This window comes from Talaromyces marneffei, chromosome 8, assembly GCF_009556855.1.
Source record: "Talaromyces marneffei chromosome 8, complete sequence".
Taxonomy (NCBI): domain Eukaryota; kingdom Fungi; phylum Ascomycota; class Eurotiomycetes; order Eurotiales; family Trichocomaceae; genus Talaromyces; species Talaromyces marneffei.
Window position 1 is genome coordinate 617,914 of NC_072355.1, and position 19,576 is coordinate 637,489.

The 19,576-nt window shown below is 46.3% G+C and overlaps 6 protein-coding genes across 6 annotated transcripts; 4 read left to right on the forward strand and 2 right to left on the reverse strand.

Moving 5' to 3' along the window:
* Window positions 1-396: 396 nt before the first annotated feature.
* Window positions 397-2,044, reverse strand: EYB26_009572 (uncharacterized protein; the record flags this gene model as incomplete). The annotated part of the gene is made up of 5 exons (XM_054268822.1): window positions 397-783; window positions 845-1,041; window positions 1,101-1,750; window positions 1,807-1,821; window positions 1,965-2,044. The coding sequence occupies 5 exons, from the start codon at window positions 2,042-2,044 to the stop codon at window positions 397-399; spliced, it is 1,329 nt and encodes a 442-aa protein (XP_054124797.1).
* Window positions 2,045-4,877: 2,833 nt separating this feature from the next.
* Window positions 4,878-6,215, forward strand: EYB26_009573 (uncharacterized protein; the record flags this gene model as incomplete). Its single annotated transcript, XM_054268823.1, has 4 exons — window positions 4,878-4,970; window positions 5,030-5,137; window positions 5,204-5,603; window positions 5,674-6,215. The coding sequence occupies 4 exons, from the start codon at window positions 4,878-4,880 to the stop codon at window positions 6,213-6,215; spliced, it is 1,143 nt and encodes a 380-aa protein (XP_054124798.1).
* A 969-nt stretch (window positions 6,216-7,184) lies between these two features.
* On the forward strand, window positions 7,185-10,830 carry EYB26_009574 (uncharacterized protein; the record flags this gene model as incomplete). The annotated part of the gene is made up of 4 exons (XM_054268824.1): window positions 7,185-7,315; window positions 7,396-7,766; window positions 7,828-8,390; window positions 8,446-10,830. 4 exons carry the CDS (start codon window positions 7,185-7,187, stop codon window positions 10,828-10,830), a joined length of 3,450 nt encoding a protein of 1,149 aa, XP_054124799.1.
* A 101-nt stretch (window positions 10,831-10,931) lies between these two features.
* Window positions 10,932-11,936, reverse strand: EYB26_009575 (uncharacterized protein; the record flags this gene model as incomplete). Its single annotated transcript, XM_054268825.1, has 3 exons — window positions 10,932-11,398; window positions 11,458-11,580; window positions 11,633-11,936. The coding sequence occupies 3 exons, from the start codon at window positions 11,934-11,936 to the stop codon at window positions 10,932-10,934; spliced, it is 894 nt and encodes a 297-aa protein (XP_054124800.1).
* A 540-nt stretch (window positions 11,937-12,476) lies between these two features.
* On the forward strand, window positions 12,477-14,650 carry EYB26_009576 (uncharacterized protein; the record flags this gene model as incomplete). The annotated part of the gene is made up of 10 exons (XM_054268826.1): window positions 12,477-12,788; window positions 12,847-12,948; window positions 13,022-13,066; window positions 13,129-13,145; window positions 13,202-13,304; window positions 13,358-13,759; window positions 13,817-13,943; window positions 14,009-14,128; window positions 14,187-14,372; window positions 14,439-14,650. The coding sequence occupies 10 exons, from the start codon at window positions 12,477-12,479 to the stop codon at window positions 14,648-14,650; spliced, it is 1,626 nt and encodes a 541-aa protein (XP_054124801.1).
* Window positions 14,651-15,843: 1,193 nt separating this feature from the next.
* EYB26_009577 (uncharacterized protein) lies at window positions 15,844-16,638 on the forward strand (the record flags this gene model as incomplete). Its single annotated transcript, XM_054268827.1, has 1 exon — window positions 15,844-16,638. The coding sequence occupies one exon, from the start codon at window positions 15,844-15,846 to the stop codon at window positions 16,636-16,638; it is 795 nt and encodes a 264-aa protein (XP_054124802.1).
* Window positions 16,639-19,576: the final 2,938 nt, after the last annotated feature.

Consider the following 19,576-nt stretch of genomic DNA (forward strand, 5'->3'; position numbering starts at 1 on the left):
TCGCTAGTCTCGAAACAAGGCCCTGCACAGCCATTATTCGCTGCCACAGCTGATGTGGATCGTGCTTTCTTCTACCTCGTGTGGGCAATGGGCGGAGATATTGGCAGCATTGCTAAGAGTCAGCGCGTAGTCATATCTACTAAATTTAATACAAGAATAGGGGCTGATATTCTACAAAGGGCTGGAAGTATTGCAGCTCGAGGCTGTACTCTGTATGTCCATGTCTCGATTTAGACATGTGAAGCGAAACGGCATTGGCACTACTTACAGTGAACTACGTAGTATGTACTACACAATAACAGCTTCGGCGGTGATAGTCGTGCATGCATTATTGATTAAACTATATACATATTTCCTCACTTGTAGATCATACAAACATTAAGGGCATTCAGCGTATCATCGTCGTCTATCGTAGTCTCTTCTGTCGGATGAATACCTGTCTCGATTGCGATTACGATCTTGGTCTCGATCTCGTTCTCGGTTCCGGTTTCCATCTTTGTAGCGGTCATCACGTCGCTGATCATCATAACGTCTTGGAGGACCTCTTCGGTCAGGACTACGACTGCGACTGCGTGACCGCGGCTGCGAGGACTTTTGGTCTTGATCTAGCGGTGGACGGCGCATCTCATCTTTATCAAAAACCATGCCATACCGATCAGTCCGGCCACGGGCTTCAGCTGTGCGATACTGGCGTTTTCGTTCGAGACTAGATATACCACCAAACCCTCCTCCTTGCCGTTTTTGAACTGTAGCCTGCCGCCAAGTATCTGAAAGTTTGGATACCTATATTCGCCAGAAGAAATTAGCAACCACACTTCTTAAAATTTCAAATGACGGCACGTACACTTTGAGAGAAATCCACATGTATACGGTGATCATCAATTAGGACGCCTTCCATCTTGAAATAGGCCTGCTCGCAGTCTTTTTGGTTTTCAAACTCAATAAAGGCATACTGCAGGCTATCTCCTGTTTTCTTATCACGAATCACTTCACAAGAAAGTATGGGACCGAATCGGCTAAATATCAGGTGAAGATCCTCATCTATCCGCGATGGTTAGCTGCAGTAACAACGTGGTTTATCTCCAAAAAGTGATATTTACCTTGTGTAACAGGATTAAGCTTGCAAACGAAGAGTACATTTTCCGGCGGCTTGACATCAGCAAATGGTAGATCGCCTACCATTTCCAAAGTTAAAGCCTGTGCCCGAGCTTCACGCTCCCGACGGAGCTGTTCCATGGCTTCTTCGTCCATATCCTCATCCAATTCTTCATCATCAGCGATTCTCACTGTAGCCAATTGAGCCTTCGAGGGAAGAGGGCTTTCGGGCGGGACTTCCAAGCCAGGTGGATCATCATAAGGGTCATCCAGAATAACCGTATGTCGTATACGAATATCCTTCAAAGGTCGACCGTTGTCATCGATAAAAGCTTCATTGATCTTCTCCAATACATCGAATCCTTCCACCACCTTGCCAAATATTGCTGCTTTACCATCGAGGTAGTCGAGGTTGTCGCCTAACGTCACGATGAATTGACTTCCAGCCAGGCGTTCGTCGGGGTCTTTTGGCGACGGCACAGTTGCCATGCTCACGGTGCCTCGTTCTGTATGTTTGAGTCTGGTCGGCATGTCAACGGCGAATGTTTTGTGCGTAGGCCCCTTCAATAACCCCCATATTGAAGATCCTCCATCGCTATCGGCCGAGCCGGGTCCGATTGGGTCGCCGGTTTGAAAGGTGAAATTCTTTTGCACGCTGTGCACCGGGGAAAAGTTGTAGTACTTGACTTTGCATAGCTTCAAGAAGCTAACAGGTAGATGGAAGATCTTAGTTCATGATTCAGCCACTCGACTTAATCTTTTCTCTTGTGTTGGACAGGTAGAACAAACGCCGGTGCCAACCGAAGATAACGCGACAAGCGATTGATAAATTGAACGAACACAAGGTTGTTGGGGGGAAAAAAACTCACTTCTCACAGGCTTTCGGAGCGACATCGACTAGCAGGTCAATGACCAAGTCGCCAAGGGATGTCTCAAGTAACACACTCATAATGTGGCGTGCTCCAGAGCACAACGTTGAGGGACGAACAGGAGCAGAATTGAGGAAAGATGAGCGAGGCGGTCAATGTATGATAGGAGTTTGTCTTGTTCTTTATTTCTCTTCTGTATTTTCGGGCTTTCTTTCGCTCGTGCCCTGTCGTGCTGCTTGAGACAAGATATTTTTAGGTGTCGTTGGGAGTACAGAAAGATTAATGGATGAGGTCGATCATCCTGCAGCTTTCATTGCGCGCCGCTTCCGAGGCTTGGCAGCCTGGTTTGCCAGGCCAAGAACTAGAATCTCCCCCACCAATTAATTTGATAAATATCGCAACGTCTCACCTATATAGGTTATTGCTCCTTTCTCTGCATTTCCCAATGTTCTTAAGCATGTACACTGTGCTAGTATCGTCTCATGTTACACAGACCTGCAACAGCACTGCCCTCCTGCGACTTGCTTGCTGTTGGTTACAACAGCAGCCTTTCCTTCCAGCAAAGTGAACCACTTAATCGTGGATGGGAAGCCTCTGCCCAATGATGCTTGTCATGCTTTGACCAAATTATGGACAAGCGATTGTTTCTGATTGGAAGATGGGGCCCGGATGAAAGTTGAGGATATGTATATCGTAAGGCTACCCAGTAGTTCATTAGCTGGGCGTTGATGTTGACCACGGGATAGATGATTTCGGCCGAGTGTTCCCTTTTCGAAGGGATACCATGGCTGTCTAGCGTGGAGTGCAGCACGAACAAGTCAAACATCGACTTTCATTTTGAACGTGGCCTGCGCCGCAAATCCAAGTTGCACACCGGTGGACTCGGGCAAGGAACACAACCAAAGGGAGGCTAGAGCAGCATCACACAATTACGGTGTGCTTGATATCCTAAAGTTGTGAATAGAGCTTGATCATGAATCAGGTTCGATAAGGAGCCAGGAGACTCAGAACTTACTCAATCCTCGCCAGGGTGTTACTCGTTACGGTTTCTCTCGCATATCAAGATCATGACAGGGACCACATTCGGCATAGCGTATTTTCTGAGGGAGATGCTCCAGTCATGTTTACAACGAGACTTGGAGGAGCCATTAGCAACTCTTTCCAGCAACACCTCCGAATACACAGTCAACCCTTACACCTCGCAATTAGGTTTCTCGTCGGATGCAAGGACAGCAAACGGTGACCCGAGTGAGAACAAACACCATAATGTAGAAAGTTCCAGAAATCGACACACATCACGATCAGTTCCCGTACGGATGCTGGCCGTTAGATCTATGTAACCAGAATTCGGTCCATTCTAGAAGACCTTCATTGATTGGACGGGTATTGTATTTGCTATCATCAAATCATTTAATTTGTGTGGCTCCAAGGGACCGGTCTGCGTAACACGATGGATTTTATATCCCCTGTTGAAGACTAGCCCCTGTGTGTAATTGACGTGGAGGGCTCCCAATAATCAAAAGCCCGATGAGTCCAAATTAACGTGAGGTTCCAGGTGATGGTTCCTTGCATGGATATCCCCACATAAATGCCATACAGAATAATATACCGGTGGGCTATTTATTTCACGATGCCTGATAGGGACTACACAACCGCAAGAAATTACCATATTACCAAATAAGGATGCAATTTGGTCTCCAGCCCACCGCTTGGCGCTTTCTCTATCCTGAAAAGCGGATTGGGTTGCTTCTTAGATCCCTAGAGACGTGAGAGATGAGAGTTAGCCAGGTGACTTTCAGAGTGGCAGCGCCTATCATTCAACTAGCAAGCCTTGTGGGAGGGTATCCAAAACATACAGCTTATGCTGGTTTCTGGCTTCCAATCATCCTTCTTTCCGGCTTCCGACTTGTTTGATTGACTTGCAGCCTCGTACACACTGCATACCTTGGTGCATTGATCAGGGAGAACCATATCACTGATTCGTCAATCTCCAAATGTCCGTTGCTTTCGCCGTCCATATCTCAACGCTTAAAGTGACCCACTTGAACAATAAAAGAAAAGGTCCTCGCGGCACGATTTGCTTGTCCAAGGGCCGTGGTGATCGTCTGACACAGCATGCTAGGCCGTTCTGGAAGCCACCCACTTTAGCTTTTTGCCATGCTTGATCATACGTGCATGCTTCTGCGCGTTGATATAGTTCCAGGACATTTTCTTTATGAGAACAAAAAACATTTCAAAATCAACTTATCCTTCAAAATAGTGCGACGTCAGTTGTGACACGAGTACCATTCCGTAATTCTAAGCTGGTACTTTGAGCATAGGCCAAATGGTTTGGCTATCTAGTTGTCAAATCTTGCAAGCACTCTTACTCCAGAGATGGCCATGCTTCAAACACACATATGTCAGCTCCACTTCTGTACGACAAGCCACAGCTTCTTGAACACTCAAAATTAGATTCTCCAGCTTTCAAAAAGAAAGGAAGGAAGAAAGAAAGAAAGAAACGCGCTAGTACCAAAACGAAGGAGGTTTATTGTTGTGCATCGGGGCTGAAGTTATCGGATGTCAATAATGTACACTCGAGCAAACCCTTGGGATATGTCCACGACCTTTCTAGGCATCAGTCTGGTTACCGGGGTCAATGCAGATCATGAGAGTGTCTTACTGTTTTGTTAGATACTGTCTGAATTTATAGACTCTCTTAGGGGAGCGTAGTCCTTGAGCGATACTGTCTTGCCCCTTTTATGATATTTTGATATAATTGCTGCATAGACTATCCTCAAGGGCAGTCTGGCTATTACTACAGAAGATCCTTCCAAGGTTAATATGAATCACAACTCTAACTTCGTGAAAAGGGAAGATCGCTGTGTCATGCCACATATTTCTGGCTCATCATTTACGGGGAAACAGCGCAATATGAAGCGAGACACCACACAGACAGACCCTGGTAGACATTCAACCTCTACATCCGATCCGGAGAATAAAAGTCGGCGTCGAATACAACTAGCGGTACGAAGTCACACCCAGTATCAACCCCAATATATAAGATAGCAGTCTAATCAAAGCAGTGCGTCCGCTGTCGAAGGAGAAAAATCAGATGCAGCGGCGAAACCACTGATGGTGTGGCATGCACCAACTGCAAGGCCGCGAATGTTCTTGATTGTCAGTTCTTAAGGGTATGTCATTCTCACCTCGGATCCTTTTCTCTCAGATCACTAACATGTGCTTATTCGCTGGCTTAGCCGGATACAACTCAACTGCTACCAACACCAGGGAGTGCTCTAGCAGCCCATTATCAAGCAATGGGCTCACTGGTACCTTCAGCCAGCGCGGACTCAATCGGAAGGGTTCACCCATACACGAGTCCCTCAGGTTTGTCGCCTTCTGCGTACGATGTGGCATATCCCAGATCGCATTCTTTGTCAGATTTGGGTAACTACAGCCGAGTGGACTCAATACAAAGAGAGTCAGTATACGGAAATGGGTTCATTGATGAGTACGGCATACCGTATAACATGCATTCGAACGCTCCCGGCACCATGGCCGAGTACTACGGTTCTTTGGTTGGCGCCAGGGCCTGGAGTTCGGCGCCAGGAGCAATGGCGACTGACTTGGAACGATCACAACATACAATACTCTATAGTAAGTCTCACCGAACATGTTGTTCTATGCAAGAACTTGAGGTGAAGAGCGCTGACTGACTTTGTTGTAGCGACAAATGTTCCGTCTTTCTTCCCAACCGGCAATATTACGCTATCTTCTGAAGATCTTTCTGCAAATCGCCTCTTACCAGTGCCAACAACTGCTAGCTCATCGTCAACAAGCAACACGCTGACATATCTCAAAGACATCGATGTGACAGCTAACGGACCTCCTTTCATGGGGGGAGAGGAGCCTGGGGATATGTACTCCTTTGGGGTACGAAGTTCAAACTCGACCAGAGCCAAACCCATCCCTGCAACAATGCCATTTTCAAGTACTTATGGCACAAGCGGCTCGATTCCTCACGATCAGAAATCGGAAATTGTTAATCCCATTCAGAACGTAATGATGAAATACACGGCAATTACAGATGATACTTTTGATGGCCTTCCAATTACATCGTCAACCTTTACTCGATCCGGCACTGCGGGCTCAAGTGATATAGACGAGCCGTCGATGTTGCCCATGAACGGACCCAAAATTACTCAAGGTGATAGTCATGCTAGGTATGGCAAGTCGTCCGTTTATAGGTGCGTTGCGAGGCCCGCTTGAGGAACATGCGGCACGACCAGATTCGGGATTGTATAATCATGCTGGGACCATTTTGCAGTCCTCGTCCAATATCCGTGGATTGGCTTTGAGTCATCAGAATTATTAGTTGCCAGTCTTGTTGTACTGCACTTGTGGTTACCTATTATTCTTTGGGTGGTAGTTCATTCGCTATCGATTCACCATATACGGCACATCACTCAATGTTTCCGCCTTGTTTGCTTTTCTTTTTGCTTCATGATTTCGTTTTTCTGGCTTAATTTGTCCTTGATTTATGTCTTAGAGGCGTCCTGAGGCTTTCTAGTTGATTGTTTTTATTCCTATCAAATGTTTTGCTTGACACCATTGTACCTCTCTACAATGATTACATTCTTATGTATACGTGGACTGTTCGTATTATACAACCTTGTTGGCTTGAAGGGGTTTACAAAGAGGAGAACATACGTTATTTGCATATCCAACTAGGAACCTCAAGGTTATGAAGGCATCAACCAATTCTGAAGCGAAAATAAAGACATCAGGACTCAGGGAGTACAAGGGAGCTGTAAGCGTGGGATGAATGTGTAACATTTTGATGCAGCACTCAGCAAAACTCGGGCATGATCATCCACCAAAATGTCCGCGACATCACAATTTAAGTCTCAGCAGAGATCAAGTATTCTATAGAGTACTCCATCCATTATTGGCATCTATTTTGCTTTTTGGGGTTCTGTCGCACGTGATGCCTTGGTCAAATGAAGGCCTTATCTTATCGGGCCGCCAAGACGCGTTGGAACTCGGAAATCGATGTGACTCTACGATAAGACCACGAAAGCAACTACGCTACGTCGTCTGCATACATCATTTCAACCCTGCGTATGCGGTTCGATTGATTTCTCATCAATTTATATACACCCTCTCGATATCCGACGTCTCATAACGTATCAAAAATCTCGGAATTCAGCCAATGATTTACATATCCCGTCGCTGGCGATGCGCACGCGATGCCACGGCCCGAATATACCGGGTTTGCCTTCCGCATGCCTGAGATGGGTTCTATTACTGCTGGCACTCTGGCTGGACCAGGTGCAGGCAATGAAAAATAATGAAATACGCGATCTGAGGTAAGTCGACTCCATCAGTAACTTGCTAAATACATAAAAATGGAAAACATTAGCTGAACGTCTTCCGTCCAATGGCCTAGATTACAAACGGAACAGATGTTCTATCATGGCTACGACAATTATATCAAATACGCGTTCCCGGAAGACGAACTCCGCCCTCTTACATGTGGCCCCCTCACGCGCGATCGCGATCATCCCGAGAGAATTGAACTCAATGACGTCCTCGGTAATTACTCGTTGACTATGATTGATAGTCTATCGACTCTTGGTATACTGGCATCAAGCAATGACACGGGATCGCGCGCATGGTCATATTTTGAGAATAGTGTACAGGAGATTGTTCGATTGTATGGTGATGGTAGTCAGGGCCCCGAGGGCCAGGGAGAAAGAGCGCGAGGGTTTGATTTGGATAGTAAAGTTCAGGTTTTTGAGACAGTTATACGTGGGTTAGGTATGTTGAAGTCGCGATTTCCACCTGATTGCGTCTTGCCGCTAACGTAATTGATGTATAGGCGGCTTGCTTAGTGCGCACCTTTTTGCGGTTGGCGATCTACCGATTCGAGGTTATAATCCATCCACCGAAGCTACCGAATATGCAAAAGCTTGGAACAAGAGTGGTTTCTCAGCATCGAAAAATTCGAAAGGGATCGTTTGGTCGAATGGATTTATTTACAACGGACAATTGCTGCGACTTGCTCGCGACCTCGCGGATCGTCTGCTCCCAGCTTTTTATACCCCGACAGGGCTTCCTTATCCTCGAGTGAACCTTCGTTATGGTGTGACTTTTTATGACAATTCGCCCTTGAGCAAGGGTTATCCAGGCCAGAAGACTGATGACCGAAAGAAATATACGACACGATATCAATCGAGACCAGAAGTCACCGAAACATGCAGCGCGGGAGCAGGAAGTCTTGTCTTGGAGTTTACGACTTTGAGTCGTTTGACGGGTGATGGTCGTTATGAAGATCTGGCTAAACGTGCCTTCTGGGCTGTTTGGTTAAGACGAAGCGAGATTGACTTGATTGGTGCTGGTATCGATGCAGAAACCGGCAACTGGGTGGCACCATTTACAGGCGTAGGTTGCTCTTTTTGAAAGCATAAGATAAGATCTTGAGACTGACATGTTGTAGATTGGAGCTGGAATTGACAGCTTCTTTGAATATGCTTTCAAAGCATATGTTCTTTTGTCAACCGGAGAACCACCCGAATTTGACACTGGCAGTCCTTGGAGCATCATGGACAATTATTTCATACCACTGGAACAAGCACACCACTCTCCTGAATTCTATCTTCAGGTCTGGCAAGACGCCCAAGATGCTATCAAACATCACTTATATCGCGGACATGGCTATCAGCATCCGCATTACGTACAAGGAGATCTGCAAACGGGCGCGACCAGAGCGTTCTGGATAGACAGCTTGAGTGCCTTCTATCCCGGTGTTCTTACCTTGGCGGGGAGAATCGAGGAAGCAACCGAGATACATTTACTGGCTACCGCTTTATGGACACGTTTTTCTGCCCTACCGGAGCGATGGAATGTTGCCACAGGAGAAATAGATAACGATCTGGGGTGGTGGGGAGGCCGCCCTGAGTTCATCGAGTCTACATACTATCTGTACCGGGCAACAAAGGATCCCTGGTACCTCCATGTTGGTGAAATGGTCTTGCGCGATATTAAACGCCGTTGCTGGACAAGATGTGGCTGGGCAGGACTTCAAGATGTTCGCACGGGCGAACTACAAGATCGCATGGAAAGCTTCTTTCTAGGAGAAACAGCTAAATATATGTTCCTCCTTTTCGACCAGGATCACCCATTGAACAATCTGGAAGCACCTTTTGTTTTCACAACGGAGGGCCATCCACTGATAATCCCGAAAAGCGGCCCAAAAACTTCGTCATCGACACATGACTCTAATTCTGAACAAGTGGTGGCCGAAGTATGCGAGGTTGCTCCTGTACCTCCTCCATTCAGCTTCTCTTCTACTGCAGCGCGGCCGGACATTTTTCATGCGGCGAGTCTGGCGCGTTTGCACCTCATGCCTGGTCGAAATGAAGTAGGCGGTGCCTTATTTGGCTTTGCACATGACCATCCAAGCGTAACTGTTTCCGATCTGTTCTCGCCGTCCAACTATACATTTTACCCCTGGACTCTACCTTCTGAACTGGTGCCTTACAATGCGATGAGCTCTCCGATGTCGATACGACCCACGCTCGACATCTCGTTCCCAAAATTGCCAGGCATGATAGTTGGATCGGGGTCAATGGAAAGAGTACAGGACGGAGTTTTTCTCAAGTCAATTGGCGGCATGCGACTTGGAATGGTTCAGGACATGCCATTGCGTATTGATGATGATTCTGCCGGGGTTTACACGGACCTGTTCCGAATCCAGGTGATCAACAATGTACCGCTTGGTAGGGACGAAAAAGTCTACTTGTCGCGTGAACTTGTGTTTGATGTTCTCAGTCCAAATGATCCGCATTTTTCCCGTGTGCGCGATCCAATTATCCTCGACATCGTCATTGATGTTGAGCCGGAATCGACAAGGACAAAGAACAAGAATCATACAAAAGCATCTCGCCATCAAACTCACAATCAAGAACCAGCTATTATTCAACAAGAATCGACCGCGTTTTCTGATAAAGAAACGCTCCTGAAGGGTCGAATATCTCCAGCGTTAAGCGTGCGAACAGCATTATCCGCATTAATGGACCATATTTCTACTATGCTAAGCGATGATAACAGCAATGACCTGGACAATGGCAATGAAAATGGATATTATGGCAGTGTGCAGAGCTCTTTGTTCAAGAAGAGGCCGTCTAGTGGTGTACCTACTACACGACTTGTACTTCCGGCCATCAACTCGGTTGGAGCAGGATCGGCGCCTATTCCTGATATTGCAGATGCCGCTGTGTTTTCACACACTGGTAAACCATCGGCGACACGTCTGACATGGTCAAAGATATACTTGACCGATGAGCTCTGTGACCATCGTTTACCGGCGGATGTGCCTCGTGAATACCAGGTGCTGATAGTTAAGCGTGGAGGATGTTCATTTACCGAGAAACTGAAGAATATTCCAGGGTATCCTAACTCGGGAAGCAGCAACAACAACAACAACAACCACCTCCAACTCGTCATTGTCGTATCATATCCAGAACATGATGCAGGTCCATCATCTTCCTTCTACCACGATGACGGTAAGACCTTTCAAGCCAGCGACGAACAGAATTTCTACGAAGAACGGTATTATCACCGACCATTCACATCCACAAACCCACAACAAATGCAAGCCCGAGCAGCACTGGCCTCCGAGGGTATGCTTGTCAGGCCGCATTTGGACGAGATACAAACGACTTCAAGCGGGTTGCCGCGACGGGAGCCCATTAGTATGATTATGGTCGGGGGTGGGGAAGAGACGTATGAGTTGTTAAGGAATTCTACCGGGCTTGGGATTAGGAGGAGATATGTTGTGAAGAGCCAAGATGTCCCGATTGGGAATTTGTATATAATATAGAGCTGTTGGAGATTATTGAGTTTTTCGATGTACATACTTGAGTATGCCACGATTATTTGACTTGCCCGAAAGTACTATGTATGCTCGCCCGGGCCTATAATTTATAAGTTCACGGCTACAAGCTCATCTATAATCCCATCAATACCATCGAAAATGGAGATATGCCCATGCCCCTCAAGAAGATGGGGCTTGACTTTATCCTGCGGCAAATGCTCCGAAAGCCATTTCCCCTGCGCAAAAGGCACCATTTTATCCTCAGTGCCCTGATACAGCAAAACAGGCACTCGAACTTCACTCAACTCAAACCCCCAAGGTTTCAGCATTTCTATGTCATCATCAATCCAACCGTCCGCACTAAGTCTGAGACCTTCATGTAATGCATCCACCATATTCTGACCGATTGTGTCTCTATTTTGGATCAAAGTGGCATTGTCGCATGCCGGGAGGAGGGTGGACATTACTTGCATGACTCCGTCTAAATCAGAGGCGAGATACTCCTTGCGATGGCCTTCGCAGAACTGACGGAGTTGGGATTCTCCTTCAAGTGCTTTGTTGAATTCCTCGATATCTTGTGTCGTTCATGTTAGTGAAATCCTACTTAGACCAGAAGGTGACCACCACGCTTACTGTCCTCGCCTTGCCCGGCAAGCCAATCCAGTCCTTCTATGTTGTAGGGAGCACATCCGGCGAAGGATATAACAGCGAGACAGCCAGGCAGTCGAGCTGCACAGGCAAGAGCATGGGGGCCTTCTATGATCAGCAACTTTTTTCTTTCCGGTCGGTCAGGTAGAGAACATGCCACCGCCACTCCATCCAGCGACAAAACACTTCTTCGCATGCAAATGATCAAGCAGGGACTTGACATCAGCTACACTATCGACAACCTGTCGTCCTTTATTCCTTGTTGAGCCTCCATAGCCAGCTCTTGAGAATCCGATGACTTTTATCCCTTTCTTTGCGCAGACACTGACAAGATTTGGCTCCGGTATACCTGCACTAGGTGTTCCATGGATGAAAATTAGTGGAATTCCATCTTCAGGCCCATTAACGCAATAATCCAGATTGCGTCCATCTGGAAGTTGGAGTTGCTGAAATTGTTGCGCCATGATGAATATGAAGGAAGGCTCGCAGGTATCTGATACGTATTGCAAAACTTGTTCAAAGCAAAATCACTCCCTAGAAATATGAATGAAACCATGACTGGCAATTATTAATCATTAGCAATAACTACTAACTTAACTATCACCCCGCTTTAGGGCTTACGTATGGGGCCGATTCGACCACTACTAATACATGTCACATAGAACTACCCAGGTAGGTAAGGCTGCTGATAGGGGAGAGTCAAAAATTGCTATTTAGGTCTGGAGTAGCTTTCTTCGAGGGGATACTACCAGGACATCTATATATTGCAGGGTGATGAAAAAATCATTATTCTGGGAAATATTTGCTTGTCCGACGGATTTATCCTGTTCATGTAACCCCTACTTTGTGGCACCCTGGTCCAGGCTTTGTCCCTTTTCTACCTAGATAATTATATAACTACTCAACAAAAAGAGGCCCAGATTGAGTGTCTTTTTTGAGTCATCGCTGCTCAGAATCCTCGTTCGGAGAATTTCTCGTCCATCAAAGGTTGCGGCATGACTACTATGCGACCTCGACACCACCCTGCAAGTCTGACAGGTTGGATCCCCAACATCAGCGATATCGTTCCTGGTCAACCGCGGTTCGACACTCTGATAACTACCGTCAAGGATCTTCAACAAGAATTATCTACCGGGGACTTGACGAGCGTTGATATAGTAAAAGAGTACTATCACTCTATACTTTCTTATAATGGATATCTCAACGCGGTTTATGAGCTTGCACCTGGGGCGCTCGAGCAGGCGGAGAAATTAGACAAGATGCGTGAACAAGGGCAGATATTAGGTCACCTCCACGGTATTCCTGTACTACTGAAAGTAAGAAAACTCACCCTCTTCCTTTTTCTACACGGCGTTTACTGACAAGCGTACACAGGACAATATCGCGACTTCGCCTGATCTTAAAATGGGCACACGAGCAAGTGCTGTGGCTCTTGTTGGCTCTGTTCCTAAGACCAATGCATCGATAGTTGATAAGGTTTGTTTTGCATATAATTTGTGATCATGTCACCGAAGACTGGAAAACAATGTGTAGACTAACATGCTCACAGCTTACAAAAGCCGGTGCTATCATTCTGGGGAAAACAACCATGTCGGTAGGTACAGCTATGATGAACGTGGAATAGTAGATAACAACGCTGATTTATACGTTGAAAAGGAATATGCCTACGTGAAGTAAGTTACACGGATCAAGATCTCATGAATTTTAATGAAGCCTAAACCCTTCTCAGAGGGGAAGGTATCCGCTGCGGTTGGTCTACTTTAGCAGGACAATGCAATAATCCGTACGTGAAGGGAGGAGACGATCCAACCGACGGCTTGGGAGGTCACAGCGTAAGTTATGTTCCTCACCGACCATTAGACAATCCATTCTAACCACCTAACAGAGTACCGGAGGCTCATCATCGGGCTCAGCAGTCTCAGTAGCAGCCGGACTAGCCCCAATCTCAATTGGAACGGAAACGGAGGGCTTTCTAGTTGAACCAGCCACTCGGGCAGCATTATACACACTAAAGCCAACTTTGGGCATAGTTCCTGGCGATGGCATCATTCCGATCAGTCATCGATTGGACACCGCTGGACCTATGGCAAAGAGCGTTCATGATCTTGCTAGTCTCTTGACTGTCATTGTGGATGAATCAAAGACAAATATCCTGGAAGGGGGTTATGCATCTGCTCTTAGCGGAGCGGAGGCATGGAAAGAATTTACAATCGGGACTCTGAGTCCAGATGATTGTTTGCCTTCGGATGAATTCATTAAGCCAGTGGATGAAGCTACAGAGGAAATTGTATGTTTTGTTTTCGCGCGTATCTGACGGAGACTCCGCTGATGAAAGATTCCCAAGCGTCGACAAACCCTAGCGGCATATGGAAAGATTCAAGAATTGGCTAAAGGCTACCACGAGAATGTTGGTCTGCGCTCCGACAAGGACTTTGACTTTGAAGGCCAGGATGCATTATTCTCTCTGATGAGTAAGAAATCTAGTTTTATGGGTAATGTTTCATTAGATCCGAACCTCGAAACTGATTGCAAGTAGTGGCTGATCTCGAAAACGACATGAATAATTATCTCTCTGGTCTCGAGAAATCCGACGTCAAATCGCTCAAGGAGATAGTTGAATGGAACCTGCAACATGCAAATGAAGCATTACCTCCAGGTAAAGTAGACTATTGCTATATTACATTTAGGAGAAGGCGCACTAAATGTTAGATAAGAATATCCCAGTCAGTCGATCCTCGAGAAAGCCGTGGCAGAGAAGTTTTCAGCCGAGAGGGTTGAAAAGATTGTCAACCATATTCGAACGGTTGGCTCCAGTTTCGATGAAACGATCAAAAATTACGGGTTGGATTTTATAATAGCACCAGGAGACTCTGGTTTGAGTGTATTTTCTGCAGCTTTGGGTTAGCCCTTCCCTATTTGATTAGAATTCTGACCTCTACATATCTGTTAACGTGCTCATGTCACAGGGATTCCAATTGCCACTTTACCTATCGCCTGTCTCCAATACAATGGCCGACCAACATCTCTCCAAGTTGCAGCTCCACGCCATCAGGAAGCTAAATTGATCAAGTTGATGAGTGCTTTTGAGGCCACTTTTCCTCCTAGGAAACCACCTACTGAGTTCTTAGATCACCGGGCTCGTGTGAAAGTGCCCAGGCCAATATATCTTATTGGGTAGCGGTCGACGAGAAAACTAAGCATGGAGAGGAGAATAGAAGACTAGGATTGAGTTGAGCACTGGAGCCATATATATAGGCAACAGGCACGTGAGCTCATATCCTCACGCTCCGGATATCTCCTTCCAATACTATCTAGTTACGTACAAAGATTCAGGTATGTCCCGTAAACAAAGGATATTGACGGGAGTTTCCAGGACGAAGGCCTAAGCCGTGTATGGCTGTCACACTCGCTTAGAGGACTTGTGTTGAAATTCATGACTTGGTGTAAGGCTTTCGAATGGTCGTTCTCCCCCAAATCTCAAAATAAACTGAGTTAGCTGCATCTAGATGAAATGTTTGCCCGGTACTTTCGAACCTTCCTAGAATCTTATATTAGGGCTTGCATCACCACGTGACATCTTGCTTGTTTTGCTATAACTACTGTTTGTAGACAATTTTGTGATCCCTGCTGAGTTCCGGGTCCAAAGTAGTAAAGAATTACTTGTTTTTGGACCGGCGAAGCTATCGTATATTCTGTGGAATAAGGTTCAATGAAGTCAGGTGCGCATCTCTAATGAGAGTCGGCAACAATCTACCATTTGTAGGTAGAATTAGCACTCAACAAGTGAAAAGAGACATAGATCAGATTATTCAAACTGGGCTATCTTCCTAAATACAGGCATAAAGATGGAATACTAAAGTCACTACGATTTTGAGGTCACTTATGTTGTAATATCAGTTGCCATCAACAACCAGCCTTGAGAGGTGGAGTATCCCAGGAAGCTGCGCTGGAATAAGCTTCGCGAGGTAGATCAAGAATAAATTCCCAAATTCTTTGTCAGCCTAACCTACCGCCCAAATTCAAGGTTGAGGCGGTTCTTTTGTTCCTAGTCAGGTACCATCGACGTTGTATCAACAAAACATCATCGAGCAGTGTCTGCGAACTCGGGTAGACATAAGACACTGTCTGAGTCGTGCATATACTGAGAGAAGCAATAAAGCAAGGAATTATGTTGATTTCGGCGTATTCCAATCATTTGTGACATTTCTAAGCACGCAATTCATATAGTGGGGTAGGTATGTATCGATCTGAGTCACTAATCGTTGATAGAAACATGCTGACTAGTATCCAGAAATCCATCAATGTAATCCAGAACCATAATATCAACGAACCTACTTCAAAGAAACAGAGAGCAAGGAGACAAAAGACCTCATGTCATCCCAACCACCACAACACAAATCCATCGTCGCGCAAGACGCCATAGCCGAAGACTCAACCACCAACCGTCTATCAGACCACAACGAAACCATCCTTCAACAACAAGTCACAGACAAGTCAAACATCACCAATTCGCAAACCTTGTTATCATCCTTCAGAGCAAGAATATTCTATTTTGCCTATGGGTCAAATCTCTCTCCCACGCAAATGCGTCTGAGGTGTGAACATGACCCTGAAACGTCAGGTCGACCACTAGCCATTGCACGTATAGATCGGTGGCGATGGCTGATTTGCGAGAGGGGGTATGCTAATGTCATCCCACCTAAGGAGTGGAGGGTTGGTAGGCAGGTTAGTCATGGGGAGATGATTTCTGTATCTTCTACAGGAATGGACGAAGAGAACGATGTCGTTTTTGGCATCTTATACGAAATGACGCCTGAGGACGAATACCTCCTCGACGGCTATGAGGGTGTCGACCATTCAGCGCCTGCATCGCAATACGGCGATACAATCCCCATCGCTGTTAGGCCGAGGGAACAAGAACATGGGGCCTATAATAAGTGGTATGTCCCCGCAAAGGTCATAAAGTGGCTTGTCACAAAAGAAACAGACAATGAAGAAGACGATATCACAGTGTTGGTGTATGTAGATGAGAAAAGAGTCACGGTTGGGCCGCCGAAGTTTGAGTATGTGGATAGAATGAATAGGGCGATTAGGGAGTCGTTGGAGTTGGGGATGCCAGGAAAGTGGATGCAGAGTGTTATGAGGAAGCATATTCCTGAATCCTAGGTGAATTGCATCAAAGAAGATGGTTTTGTGTTGCTACTTGAAAACTATCATTGACATAATTATATGATGTATGAATCATCTACAAAATGTCATCACTCCCGGTTAAATGAGACAAAGAACGAGAAACGTAACCTGCAAGAATACATACTGATTGAACATACACTTCCAAATGGATACTGAGCCCAACTCAAACTCCTCTCAGGGAGAGTCTACAATTGTTCCCGTCAGCTTCTCCAGCCCAACCAGCGACAACGTGCGGAGGCAAAATATGCTCAAAAGCGGGATGGGCCTCTCGAGCAGAACGTTGTGTACATGCCAGCACCGACAATCAAATGACTTCATCTTGTAGACTCTGAAGTGCCTCGCCCACATGATAGTGTTGGTCTGAATCCTCGCTATCAATATGGAGACTTCCACAATTGGTACATTCAATGGATTCATTTTCGGAGAATGCTTCGAGATAGTCAGTATGCGCAGAATCTTTCCTTTGAAGTCAGTCAGAATAACATACCGGCCAAAAAATCCAATCCATACTCCATGATCAAGACCCCTTTTCACCGGCTCAACCCCCATTCGCGGAAGCTTCTCTATAACTTTTAGCGCAACTTCCCTATCGCCCCTATTCGGATAATCATATTCATAGTAATGCGGCGGGTAGCCGAATGCCCCTCGCAATTATAGATCCAGAGCATGAAATCTCTCATTTTGGAGCCAGCATCATCTCCATTTACCAATCCTCGGACTCAAGCTCGATTTATACCGAGCGATCGTGGCAAGCACGTACTCCAGATCAAAGTCCAGATGGTTCCTTTATTCATTACCAAACTCAAAAGTAAGGACCAATTCTTATTTTCTCAATCAAAGGTGACAATGGCAACTCCCGTCGTTTTTATTTTCGGTGCCGGTCCCCGAATTGGTGCCTCCGTCGCTGAAGGCTTCGCTAGTCAAGGCTACAAGGCAGCTGTTGCATCCCAAAGGGCGAGGGCAAGATCAACGAGAAAGGCTTCATTCCTGCATGGAGAATTTTGCCCCGTGTTGGCCAAGCAAGAAGAGACGATCCCATGGCACGCCGCATTCGTGCAGGCCAAGGGTTATATTGTGTTCAAGTACGTAGTTGCCAGGATTGATATGTTCAGGGCGTTGAAGGTGGCGAGAAGTTGTCGGGGTTGGAATCATTAGTACCTACAATATGTAATGAAGTAGCTCGACATTATTTGTATTGACGTTGGAGAAGATCTGTTAGATAATCCGGATATCCAGGAGCAGTCAAATGAGGCAGTCAATCAGAAGCTCTACATTATGGCCCCCAGATTTACCCCTCATGATAGATCACAAATTACGTCGACCATACACAAAATCAGCTCACCAGAATGTCTATAAGAACCCGGCTTTGGAACATCATGTAGACGGAGAGACAGAGAACTAAACAGATACAATCTTGCTAGTCACTTCTTCCTTTCTTATACTTGTAAAATACATTCAGGGTTAGCCGGGAGTAAACCCGCCAATCCGACAAGATCCAAGAAGGTATGCGGTCGCACAAACCGCCGAGTCTTACGTGAGCGGACCAAAAGAGGAGGGTGCCGAGCCTCAGGCAACGTCGAAGCAACGCTTAAATTTATTATTCATCTTCAACTGAAGATAAAGTAACACTGAGGAAACTTGCTAATCGAGCGCATGCATGACATGCCTGCGTGCGTGCTGCATATACTCTGTAGGTGCCCGGATATTCACGGACTACCGTGGACACAGGGCACAGGATACAGACCGTATGATTGATCGCAGGCCACCGACCTGCTGAGCATACTATGAGTACTGAATCCGTGACACCATCCCAAATCCCTGTCCGATGTGTCTCACAGATCACCCCCCTCAGACACCGTTCACGGCCCTACGTCGAGCAATTAATCCATGGATGTCTATGAGCAGCGCCAACCGCGACAAAATCTAAAATCTAGAATTTCCGTTTTTAGGTCGTGCCGGGACGATGACTCACAGTCAGTAGTTCAGTTCAGTGAAGCTAGCTGGTTAGGTACCTACGTGAGTAGTTTTACATTGAACAAGACTAGCGGGATATCGTATACTAACTAACGCACTGTAGCTAGGTAGCATCAATCTAACAGACTCCAACAAATGATAGAGTCGGGTGTGTCCATTCGCCCTGTGGTCCACCCCCCTCAGGCCCGGGCAACGGTCCGGCCGATGTGGGAACAGAACAGGCCTCACTAACGTTATACTACAGAGTAATGCGAGATGAAGCTATAAAGAAGTCCTGTCCAATGATCGGCAATATCAAGGTCTGTGTCTAGGATACTGGTTGCGTCTGCAATACCTGATTTGAATGCACACACCCGGCGTTGTTATTTTCTTTTTCTTGTCGGAGAGTCTCTACCCGCCGCTATCACAGAGGGGCAACCTACATAGCATATATGCATCATGGCTGATTTTAGGGCGGGGCTCTCTGGTGGATTGGCTTAGTGTCCATGGTGGCCGACGGGCTGAGGGCTTCCTGATGGACTGATCGATTTGACTAATGATCAATGGTCGGTCTAGTCCTCCTGTCTCTTGTTTGACAACGAAACCAGTTGCTCAACCTTGCTTGATCTTTTCAGGTTTCAGCTGGTTGCGCTCGTACGTAATGTCGAGTCAGAGCCAGACGCGCAATGGAACGTGTAAGAGAATAGTCGAGACTGTTTGATAAACCACCGGCGTATATTAAGTTGCTCGCTCTGTCGCATTGTGAGTTATTAAATACTGAGTATTAGAGTTGTAACAGCCAATCTGTTCCAGCTAAATGACGTGCTTCGTGTTGATGCGGTGTGTATGACCCTTTCGGTACTTTTGACTGGATCGTCCGTACAGGAGGTACCTTGGGATCAGGACTGCTGTATTCAGTACTGGCGGTTCCGTCTAGAACAAACATAATACAGCAACCTGG